Source organism: Arachis stenosperma, chromosome 5, assembly GCF_014773155.1.
Source record: "Arachis stenosperma cultivar V10309 chromosome 5, arast.V10309.gnm1.PFL2, whole genome shotgun sequence".
NCBI classification, from domain to species: domain Eukaryota; kingdom Viridiplantae; phylum Streptophyta; class Magnoliopsida; order Fabales; family Fabaceae; genus Arachis; species Arachis stenosperma.
Genome location: NC_080381.1, coordinates 138,001,492 through 138,014,418, shown reverse-complemented (window position 1 = coordinate 138,014,418; position 12,927 = coordinate 138,001,492). Strand labels below are relative to the sequence as shown.

Below are 12,927 nucleotides of genomic sequence, written 5' to 3'. Positions count from 1 at the left end.
CTGAATTGATTCTAAATTTTTTAAAAATTTAGTTATTAACTATGATGCACGAACATGGATACGGGATACGACACGACACGAGACACGGCGACACGAATTTTAAAATCTTATACGACAAGGGGACACGCATACATATAAAATATAAAGTAATTTTTAGATAAATTGTAATGCTATTCTGATATTTTATTGATATTAAAATATAAATTAATTTTTTAATTATTTTTAATGTCTTATTTTAGTTATATAAAATATTTAAAATATTTTTTGTTTCAATAAATAATAATATATACTATATCTAAATTTATTTCAAGAATATATGTTAAAAATAAAACTGGACACACAGACACGTGATGGTATTTAGGTGTGTCCAAGCATGTCCGGAGTAGAATTTTTCACTTTTTATTAAGACACGGTTGGACACAATAGACATGCGTATCAGACGAGTATCAGTGAGTGTTGTGTCCAACACACGGACACGATAACTCAGGGAAGTGTCCGTACTTCATAGGTTATTAGGAGTATATTTGATACAAATCAAAACTTATTCAAAGATAAAATTAAAATAAAATAAAAATTAAAGATATTTTTAAAATTTTTAACAAACTCCATTCAGCGATAAAAATATACTCTCTGTCTCGCTAATAGTTATACTTTCCTCAATTCAAAATTATGTTTGCTTATTAAAAATAGTTATCATATATATTTTTTGTGTATTAACAATTATGGCAATCAAATTACTTTTTTTTTTTTCGTTTTAATCCTATCTGAATGAATCATACATGAAAACTCAAAGGAGAAAAAATGATGAAACAAATGAAATCAAGGGGGAAAAAAAAAGAAAATGGATCCCACAAAGGGGTATGTGTAAAAGAGTGATTGAAACTTTGAAGTTTGGTTATCCATTTTGGTGTTGTTTTGTGTGTATAAATAATTTGATTGGAAGATAGCATGTGGAGCTGCTTTCATACTCCATAATCTGTTACTGTGCCAACTCATTCTGAGGCCAATTTGTACCTAACACACCCCCTAAGAAATCAGAAAAATCCTTCTTCATATTCTTCATTTAACAGCTACAACCATAATATCTCAACCAACCCCTTACTTCTCTCTCTCTTTCTTTCAACTTTGAACTACTTCTTCCCTAGTAAGTGAAACTGCTTTCTTTGTTTTCTGTTACATATAATTCAATTTTCTAAACTAAACTGAGCTCTCTTATTGGTAAAGAAAAATGACAGAAGAGCAACCTCAAACTAGTGTGGAATCACAAAAACCTTCTTCTGATGATCCTTCTCCAGCTGCTACAACTGAGGCTCCTTCTCATGAAGAACATGTTCATGAAGCTTCTAAGGATGTGGCTGAGGAGAAATCTGTAATTCCAGATACCAAGCCTGATGAATCCAAGGCTCTTGTTCTAGTTGAGAGTATGATATAATTATATATACTATACCTACTACCCTTTTTATTATTATATTATATGCTCCAAAAGGATTCTTGTTTCTATTCTTTTATTAATGATTAATATATGTTTGGTTGTGAGCAAGTGTTGTTTATATTTTTCTGTTGTTCTTCTGAATTTCAACTTACAAGGTTGTTTTTTTTCCAAATTTTAGTGCCAAAACAAAAATCTTGCATCATGGTGTTTATAGATATTATATTTCTCTTCTTTCCCAAACAAGTATAAAAATCACTGAAATTTTTAATTGTTATAATTCTATAGAATAGGTTGTTGTTATTTTATCATATCCCTTCCCCCTTTTGGAAATAAAATTAGAAATTGTATTTGATTATTTTTTGTTCTTGTTCTTTTATGTGTTAACTCTATGCTAGGATTTTTCTATTTAAGTTAAATTACTCTGCACCCTTCAGCTTCTATTAGCAGAGAGATTGATTCTTCTATTAGCAAAGAATTCATTTAGCTCAAACTTTCTAAACTTTCACCATGCAGTTTAGTTCATAAACATGAGTATAATCACAATCATAAGTTGATGTTAATTGTTTTTGTTATGTTTATTCTTGTTAATTTGGTGATTGCCAGAGCCTCTTGTTGAAGAGAAACCATCTGAGGGCTCCGTTGACCGAGGTATGTCGATTTTCTTTGTGAATTTTGGTTTCTCTTTTATGCAACATTATCTTCAAATTACAGATTATGAAACATGTTTTTTCTTTTTTCTTTTTTCTTTTTTTGTTTTTGGGGTTTGTAGATGCTGTGCTTGCAAGAGTTGCAACAGAGAAGAGGCTATCACTAGTCAAAGCATGGGAAGAAAGTGAAAAGTCAAAAGCAGAAAACAAGTAAGAGCATCCATTACTTGCTTCAAATGAAAACATCTTGTTCTTCTTTTGGTCTTTTAAATGAAAATTTTCTATTAGAAAGTAGCTTTGTTTTTGCTAATTTAGCATTAGGCATTCATATTAGTTTATCATATTCTTTTGTTCTTTGGCTTTATTTAATAATGTTTTCAATACTAATTGAAATGAAAATGTTGAGCAGGGCTCACAAGAAGCTTTCAGCCATTTCTGCATGGGAGAACAGCAAGAAAGCTTCTGTGGAGGCTGAGTTGAGAAAAATTGAAGTAAGAATTTATTTCATTACTAATTTCATTAGTTATTTTCTCTTTCTGTTTTATTAGACTTGATTCTACAAGCAAATAGAAGTTAATTCTCAAAGTGGTCCTCGAAATTGATCGCATGCATTAAAATAAGTCTCTGATATTTTAATCACATCAATTACGTCCTTAAGATTGACAAAAAAACATTAGTATCTAACGACATGACAAAACTAACGTGATGCACTTTCGCTAATCTCGTGCAATTGGGATCTCGAGAACTATTTCAATGCATGCGAGCCAATTTGAGGGACCACTTAGATTTAAATACCAAATTGTGGCTTATTTCATATCACTTTCTTGGGATTTTTTATGGAAAAAGAGAGGAATCTAAGTTGACAAATTTTTTCACATGTGAGTAGGAGCAACTAGAGAAGAAAAAGGCAGAATATGCAGAGAAAATAAAGAACAAAATAGCTGCAATCCACAAAGAAGCTGAAGAAAAGAGAGCTATCATTGAAGCTAAAAAAGGAGAGGATCTCTTGAAGGCAGAGGAGGTAGCTGCAAAGTATAGGGCTACTGGGACTGCTCCAAAGAAACTCCTTGGTTGTTTCTAATGCCTCTCATTCAAGCAAAAAAGCCTGTTTGGAAATCAAAGATGTGAATTACTATTTGTGCATTTCTTTCATCTCTTCCCATTCATATATCAATACAACTGTGTGATCTGAGTTTAATTTTATGTCATGCAAAATTTAGTTCAATGTTCCTTTCATTATGTGTCTATAGAGATTGTTATGTTGGAGTGTATATATATATATTTATATTTATTTATATATACCATCTACTTTGAGGACAATGAAATTAAATTATTCCATTCCTTTTGTCCAATAATTACTCTTTGATTAGTCTAGGACCCTGGAAAAATGATATAATCAATGATAAGGACATTATTAAGATCTCAAATTAGTTGCTGCAACATTATGACTACATTAGGAAAAAGCAATAAAATGATCCTAAAATCAAAGCATATTATTAAGACTCTTTCTTACTCACATCTACCATCAAGGGTATTGAGGAAATTGTCATTCTGTCCTAAGAACAACACTTCACCATCAGGCACATCTAGCAGATGATTTATTGAAGAATCAGAAGTATCAAGAAATTCATAATAGCCTAAACTCGACTCGGCCGTGCCACCATCTTCAAGCTTTGCCTTAGAGCTACTTTTTTGTTGTTCATGTGTAATGTCAGCAAAGAAACTGCTTTCTGTGTTCTTCAGCTTCAATGAAACTTCAGAACTCGACTCCAATTTGGACGAAGATAATGATGCTTGTGACACAAGGTTCTGAGTCACAACTGCTCCTTCTTCTTTCGCCTTGATCACGCGAAAAGACTGTCCAACCTCAGAATGCCAGAGTTGGAGAAAGTGATCCTGGTATGATTCACTTGCTGAGAATGAATTATGCAATGAGGATTCCATTGACAACCTTGCCTCAGCTTCAACTCTTGCACTTTCCCATTGCACCATATGGCGCGTAGAAGGAGACTCAGATTTAACATTGTTATGATCAGGCACGAAGGAGGATCGAGGCAGGCGCTTCTTCAGTTGCGTGTTCCAAAAGTTCTTGATTTCATTATCTGTTCTTCCTGGAAGATGGGATGCTATAGCAGCCCACCTAAAAAGTATTTGTTTTTTTACATGCAAATTGAATGTAACATTACAAGCATAATGGAATTGCAACATAAATGCTGAAACTGAAGAAATCAACATTAAAGGAATCAACTAGAGTTCATTCATTCATTCATTCAAGCACTATTATGTTCTTTGTTAACTCATAATGTGAGGTACCTGTTTCCAAGCATGCCATGAAGCTGAATAATTGTACCCTCTTCTTCAGTTGTAAATGGACCACGTTTTATGTCAGGGCGAAGGTAATTTATCCACCTTAGACGACAGCTTTTGCCACATCTCAGGAGACCTTAGTTAGTGCCAAGTTTAAAGATTAGAGTTCACCAACAGAATCATATAATGTGTCATGTTTGTTCATTTTTTCATACAACATTTAACCAATTTTAGGACCTATAGTTAGATACTTAGATATACATGGTTCTGTGAACCATTTCTCAAGGGTATAAAAGTTATATTCATCTAAGACTTGACCAGTTAAATTCAAGAATTTGAGTTGGTGCAATTTTAAGACACCCCACTTGGTTTTTCTGTTTTTTTCTAGCTTCAAAAAGTTCTAAAAAACTCCACACTAGAAAAGAAAGCAAAAAAAGAAGAAAAAGAAATGCAATGACACAGGGAATTCAAACTTGCACCTGCTTGCTTTGGAACTGTTCTCCAACTTCCATGGCCATGTTTCTTAATGTATTCAATCAATGCTTCATCTTCTTCAGGAGTCCAAGCACCTCTTCTCACTCCATGTTTATCACAGCATGGTGTTTTCCCCATCTTCACCACCACTACTTCTACTACTAGTGCCTCATCACCACAACAATAATAATAAAACTCTCACTCTAAAATAAGAGTTGGAGTGTTGCAGAAGTAAAAAGATCAAGTGAAGTGAAGTGATGGGATGAGTCAAATTGAAAACAACTGAGGGCAATAAATGCATAATGTATAGGACAATTGAGTTTTCAGGCTTGCATTTAATGAAGTTCATGACCACTATGGCAATGCATCAAGGTTCTCAATGACAGCATAAAAAGCAAAAAAATAATAAACATCACAATCCCTTTAAAGAGAATGGTGCAAAATGACAAAATACTCAGAGAAACAAGTGTTGGGATGTGAAGAATCCTCAAAAAAGCTATCAGATAGTGAGAGATTCCTGCATCAAGATAAATAGCAGTGATCACAGTTTGAAATAAACTGAATTGATTGATATACAAATTTTGATAAGTAAATATCACATTTGACACATTGTTAATATCATAAAGATATATATATTAGACATTTGATGATTAATGTTACTTATGAGTTTGTTATTAAATGTTTAGGGAGAGTATAGAAGCTGCATTGTGATTGTGTGAGTGAAAAAATATATGAACCAATGGACAAAAGTTAGAAAAGACAAGGCACAGATGTATATATCATAAATGGGAAAAAATCATTAGAATTGAACTATTCCAAGGAATGTCATAGAGGGGCCATATTCCACGTGTCAGCTAACAAGACTTATTGCTATTAAATGAACAATAATGATGATGTCAATTGCATTGCAGGGTAACTGAGGAGTCAAATATGTCAACTTGGCTTCTATATTTTGGTACTTTGGTCACTGGTAAATGTTACTTTCACAATATGTTGGGTACAATTCCAACCCAAAGGATTAAAATTCAATGCTTGGTCCATAGATTATAAAAACCTTTGTTTCATTCATGTGCTGAAAAGGCCATCAAAGTTAGTATGAAGTACTTTTTCTGTTTCTTTCTAATTATTTATTACTATAAAATTCTGATACATTTTAGGTTCATGTGTATATTAAATTGAGGGTGTACTGAATTTGCAATAACTTTAAGTGAAAGGATCGTTATCAATGCCAAAGATATGAGTTAATTTCTTGATCATGACAAAATTAAATGCTAAAGATTTGGCATATATGCTTGGATTTTTTCTCACACTTTAGCCTTATAAGTTCCAATGCTAGAAATTTTAAACATTTACAGACAAACAAATTGATTTAATTAAGACCAGCAGATTTTGACATCTTTATTTGAATCAAATTTACATCAGCAAAAAATATATATATATATGAAGAATAACAACTAAATACAGATACATATCTAGTATATATATATATATCCTTCTGAACTCATATAAGTATACTATAATGCTGAGATTTGTTTGGTTTCAGTATGTAATGTAAGACAATAATAAATTAGAAGACATTTGGAAACTTTGTCCTCATAGTGAATTACTCATAACATACATTGCACCATTGTTGAGGCTGAAATTGCTGCACAAATCAGCATCATCATCAATGAAATGTTGAATGTAGTCATTTCCAACAACCTGATTTGAGAACTTATTAACCTGTGAATTGTACACTTCAGTTGCTGAACATTGACTTAGACTATTCTGATATTCTCCACCAAAGGGTCCTTCTGATGATGACATATGCATCAAATCTTCTGAAAAGTTGAATTTTGATCAAACCCATTTCCCAATATCATCAAAGACTCATCTGAGTTCATAGAACTACCACCATTTACTTGGTCTAAAGAAAGCCACTCAGCAAACAACAATTTTGGTAAGGAGCCATGTGAAGCCTCCTTGGATAATTGGTAATTATTATTAGTAAATATTATGATATGTTCATATGAGTGATCAACTAAATTTGGTGCTGGTTTATCCATGTTTGTAGTAACAATCCATAGTTTGGATCATTAGTTACAAGTTTATTGGGAGAGAATGAATAGTCTATTGTTTCTGAGCTTGAGGTAGCATACTGAACTTGTTGATGAGATTCATCAATCTCTTTTTCTTTGGCAACTTTCTTCTTCAAATATGAATGCCAATAATTCTTTATCTCATTGTCAGTTCTTCCTGGCAATTTTTGTGCTATCTGAGACCACCTATAACCAAACATAATTCAAGTTAGTCTATAATATTCAGAATAAAATGTTTTCAATATAGAGAGATTTTATGAAAAAATTTGTGCTTGTTTTTAAGATAATGTGTTGATTCATATTATTCGTTGATTTAAAATGGATGTAGAGGTGTGGACTTAACTTAGATAAGATTTATATTTCATTTGGAATACACTATATATCATTTTTACTATTAAAATTTTAGATGCTAATAAATTTATTATACATCACAAAAAATAGTATTTATAAACATGATTTTTGTATAACAAATATATTCCGATGTTAATTTTATTCATGAATAGATTTATCAGTATTTTCTTATAAAAAAAATAGTTTATTATCTCATTTGATAGTGAATAATACCTACTTTAGTATTATAGGATTAGCAAATATTATTATTTTAGATTAATATTTGATCAACAATAATTTATACTCATATTTATAAAAAAATTGTACTCATAATTATATTTGCATATATTTATTAGAATTTACATATATAAATTTATATTAAAGACAATTTGATACTTGTGCTAATTAAATACCAACCAAATTGATAATAAAAAGAAAACCTACTCGCCTCTATTTTTTGTAATACCTAAATCAATATGGTATTTTGTATCATATATTGTATGAACAAATGACAAAGTTCTAAATTTTGCATAAATAATATATTAAATATCAATGATGTCAGATATATTAAATTAATTATTAATATAAATATATATTAAAAAATAAATTAAAAAATATTATTTATACACAAATATATAATACTGATTTTAGTGTTAAATTAGTGTATATGCAGCAATTTTTTATTAAATATTATAGGTAACATTTTTTACATAGCAAAGGAAGTTATGCAAGTGCTTTGTTATTAGAAATAAATGAAATCTGGACCCCCACAATAGCACAAGTAGGGATAAAATTTTGTTGACTTTCTGTTCTAAAAATTGGAGGATGGAGGTCTTAGTTAAGCTTATCATGTTCACTACAATGATCATACATTTCAAAGCATGATTGTGAAGAAAGAATAAAGAAGAATTATCCAATTATAAAATGTATAAATAAATGATTGAATGTGATGGAGGGTCAGATAAACAAATAAGGAATATTAGCCCATGTGTCTTTTCTTCTAAGTACATTCACTTAAAAACAAAGGAGCATGCTTTCTATGCCAGTTGTTCATGGTCTACTAACCTATTAGATTTTCCATTTAGCATAAAATATCATTAAATGGAAAATAAGCTGCCAAATCCAATTGAATTCTTTAACTTAAGAGCTTAGAAGAAAAAAACAATGAAATGAATAAAATTTCCTTTCCTTGAACCATTTGCACTAATTATTATTAGGTGATTAAGACTTTAAAATGTTATCATAATTTTGACTTGCAAAGCAATTATCCAATTCAGTTTTAAAATAATAATAATAAATTAATAATTTAATAATTATGAAAAAAAGTACAATTATTTGTGTATGTGTTGCTTACTTGTTTCCCAACATGTGGTGAAAAGTGAGAATTGTATCCTCCTCTTGTTTGGTGAACATGCCTCTTTTTAATCCTGGCCTCAAGTAATTAATCCACCTTAATCTGCAACTCTTTCCATTTCTTTGCAACCCTATGTATTTATATATACATTTAATTATATATGGAGAATACTAGATAAATAATGACTATCTTGAATAACATGAATAATCACCAATTAAATAAAAACACACTACATCTCTAAATTAATCATCTAATTTTAATATTAAAATTATCCGTACGCCTAATGAAATAAACATCCGATATATCTATTGTTCACATTGTTTAAAATTTTCCTTATCTATCTGTACTTTTTCCATTATATATAACAACTCACCATGTAGTAAAATAATGAATACTACCAATCAAAATGATCCTGAACTTCAAATCACATTTCAGATTCTCAATTTGCATTGGAATTAGTGATTAATTATATTGGACACGCTTATCATTGATGCCAAATTCATTGAAGCATGCCAGCATTAGAAAATAACTAATTAGTATCAAGGCACATTTTATCATATGAAACTATAATTAAATAAAAGCTTTATATATAGGGAATTAATGAGTGGTAAAGAGAAAGAGAAAGAGAAAGATGAAGAGAAAAATGATGAAACACTAACCTGCTTTAATGGGGACTGAACTCCAACAACCATGACCATAGTTTAGGATATAATTTCTGAGCTTGTTATCTTCTTCAGGTGACCATAACCCTTTTCTGTGTTTTGCTTTTGTTTTTTCTATTTGCTGGCACCCCATTTTCTGTTTCTTAATTATGTCACACACAATTCAGTTTAATGTATGGTATATATATGTAAGCTTTATTGATTCCTTAAAAACAGATATATATGAGGAAGTAGAGACACACGGAATAGACACAAAGAGGCTAAGAGAAAGAGAGAAAGAGAGACAGAGAAAAAAATTAAGAATAATATTTGGCATGGAAACGCTGATTGATATATATAAAGCAGTGAATAATAGTGTTGCTATAATTAATTCAGTTATTCACATACACAAGAGCTTTAATTTGAAATAAAGATGTATATAAAAACAAAAGCATGTAACTTCCTTATGTAATAACTATAAATAAATAAATAAACTTTTGTTTTATATATGGTGTGTGAGTTTGAAACCAGGTTCATTTCATTCTATATACCTCTCAAAGGTTACCAACTTGAAAAATGTTGGAATAGTTTTGTACAATTTTTTTTCTATTTGCCATTTTTCTCTGCACCAATCATAGAATTTCTTCAAAAAAATTTACGATATTTTTCAACCCGATAGATCAAAGGTTAATCTGGGGAGTGAATCCTCTCAAATGAAGAAAAAACTGGATGGTGTCAATTGTGATCTCTCATCTTTCAATACTCTCTCTCATATTTAATTTTGACCCCACTTATAAAGTTAATGGTGGGAGATCACACTGCATTTCCTCAAGTGTTAAAAAAACGGGAGATGATCCATTTCCGTTAATCTGTCGCGAATCTGAATTTCATCTAAAAATTTGCTACTGGTCAATAAATTATTGCCAATATTTACTTAAGCAAACGAGTAAGTTGACCACTCGACCACTCAAGTTGATTATACTCAAATTAAAAACCACGTCAATGTGCATGGTTTGATTTTTTGCAAAAGGACTGGCCCATTTTGATCATTGTTATTAATTTGTTTATGAGACAGTATATTTTAAACCTTAAGTAGGGTTTATAATAGTTTAATGTCTAATGATTTCCTTTCTTACCTAATAATATCAAAATCTTATTTTATGTTATATTTGGCCTTTGTTAATGATACATGATAGAATTTCCAACTTCACCTACAACCTAAAATCCTAAACTATGCCTAATTGATTCAAATTTAATTAATTAATTTGTCTAAGTCCTTAAACACCTAATGTTTTAGGACACTCAATTAGCTTGTTCAAGGTCAACCTTTACCTGCTTTTGTGCCGACACATTTTTTATCCCAAAAGCAATAATTAACATAAAGTACTGTGTGTGTATACAAGACTTGATAAACTCAAACTCTTTGATTTCCTGTTTCGTTATAGTTGTGACCTATGAATAGTAAAAATAAAATAAAATGTGGAAAAGATAAGTTAAACAAACTTGTAAAATTGTTCTTTCTAGTTTCTTCAAACATTATTTACATCCCAAAGATTTCAAGTATAGTTTAAATTTGGTAAGAGAAAAAATACTGTGTATTTATTTTATTAATATATACACTACAACAAAATTATTTTAATAATAAATTTAATAACAATAATATAACGATTGTTATATATCTTATTTAACTTATATTTTTGTGTCAATTATATATTTATTGTAATTACTATATATATGTTATAATGATAATATATACTATTTTTTGTGGCAATTAAACAAATTTTTACCAACAATAATTATATAATTATCATTAAAATCTTTCAGCAACGAAGTATAAAATAATTAATATAATTGTTGGTAATTTATTAACGATTATTTTGTTTATTGTTAAAATAAAATAAATGACTGCTAAAAAATAATTTTTCTGTAATATAGTAGATGAATAAATATTATGGTATATTTAAATTAATATTAATTAAGTTTATATACTTATTAAATCTAACCTTAAACTTAGTAAATAAGGAAAAAATAAGCAAAGTCCATAATTTGATAAAATTGATGATGTGAAAAGAAAGACCAAATAAACTTAATTAATTAATCTCAAGGGATATGCTTTGATTAAAAAGGCACTATATAGATATCTAGGAATATATATGTTATTGCATAAGGAAAAAGACAAAAAGAATTATATATTGTATAGTAACTGATCAAATAATTCCCCTATTCTTGTGGCACACGTCAAATTTTCTCTTACAAAAATATCCCCTATGATTGGATGATGTATGCATCTAATGAGTGGTGACATAAATACCAGCTCCAACTAATTAACTATGCAAGAATCAGCGATAAGATTATATTCAAGAATTATTTGAACCAAAATCAACCTTGCCAGAATAATTGCACCTTCAAAAAATTAATGTCTATGATATTATTATAAATATATATTAATTAGGTCCACAAAATTATACATAATACTTAGAGGCTGTAATTATTGGAGAAGTATAATAATCTTGATTGACAATAATGTCAAGGTATTATCCACATTATTAACACATACATATGGTTTTGATTCAAAAAATTTTGTTCCACATGGTTTCAAAACTGACATATATTATTCTGTCTTCATTGTTTTCCTTAGTTGGCACACATAAAGTATTTGGGAAGCTCCAATAAAAATGCGTAAAACGCTTTTTTATAGAAATATTTATGTGTTATATTATTATTAAACGTATTAGTGAATTGATTTTTTAATTTTTAATAAATTAGAATAAAATCAAATTTTTTATAATAATAACAATAAATTCAATTTTTTTATGAATTTAATTGTATTTTTAAATTTTTAGGAATTTAAATATCCACGAACAAAAATTTAGGGATATATTTATTTTTTTATTAAAAATTAAAATATTCGATTAAATTGTATAATTTGATCAGATTAAACTAAGTCTAATAATTATAATGCTGACATTTAGATATTAAATTTATTATTATTGTTATAATAAATCGATTTTGTACTGATTTATTAAAAATAAATTATTAATCAATTTAATAAAAATGTCTAATAATAATATGATACATATAACATCTTTAAAAAAATATATTTTTAATGTCTTTATTAAAATAGTCTCCTAAATACATAACCACCTCTATGGCTTTCTCCATCCAAATTATGAAGGAAAAAGCGTGTATTAGGTTGGAATTTTACTTATTAGAAAAATCTTATTAATAACAATAATAAATTAAAGGAACACCCAAAACGAGTACTATTGCCACATCTCTCTCATTTATTTTTGTATGCTCTTCTTAATATACCCTTTATTTTTTATATAAATGAATAATTCAAAGGAAAAATTATTTAATATATTTTATTATAATATTTTTATTTTTATGAAGTTATAATTAATAAATACTAATTAAATTCATATATCTAATTAATATAAAACATGGATTTTTTTTTTTACTATTTTAGTTTTTAAAATAAAATTTATGTTTCATTTCTTAATTAAAAATAAATTACAATAAAACTACTCTAAAATATTATAATATCTAACATGTATATCCAATATTATACCATTCAGTGTTGGTATTAATCAATAAATAATTTTACTATTATTCAATACACATACAAACACATATATAAAAGAGAACCCAAAAAGACTAATAT

The 12,927-nt window shown here is 28.7% G+C and overlaps 2 protein-coding genes and 1 pseudogene across 2 annotated transcripts; 1 reads left to right on the top strand and 2 right to left on the bottom strand.

Annotated features, from left to right (window-relative positions):
- Window positions 1-889: 889 nt before the first annotated feature.
- On the top strand, window positions 890-3,324 carry LOC130982982 (remorin-like). The gene is made up of 6 exons (XM_057907140.1): window positions 890-1,144; window positions 1,225-1,421; window positions 2,036-2,080; window positions 2,202-2,289; window positions 2,489-2,570; window positions 2,966-3,324. The coding sequence occupies exons 2-6, from the start codon at window positions 1,229-1,231 to the stop codon at window positions 3,158-3,160; spliced, it is 603 nt and encodes a 200-aa protein (XP_057763123.1). The 5' UTR covers window positions 890-1,144; window positions 1,225-1,228; the 3' UTR covers window positions 3,161-3,324.
- Window positions 3,325-3,588: 264 nt separating this feature from the next.
- LOC130979153 (transcription factor MYB17-like) lies at window positions 3,589-4,998 on the bottom strand. The gene is made up of 3 exons (XM_057902517.1): window positions 4,866-4,998; window positions 4,393-4,522; window positions 3,589-4,219 (listed from the first exon to the last, which is right to left on the bottom strand). Exons 1-3 carry the CDS (start codon window positions 4,996-4,998, stop codon window positions 3,589-3,591), a joined length of 894 nt encoding a protein of 297 aa, XP_057758500.1.
- Window positions 4,999-6,247: 1,249 nt separating this feature from the next.
- On the bottom strand, window positions 6,248-9,425 carry LOC130979152 (transcription factor LAF1-like; annotated as a pseudogene).
- Between the last annotated feature and the right edge of the window lie 3,502 nt (window positions 9,426-12,927).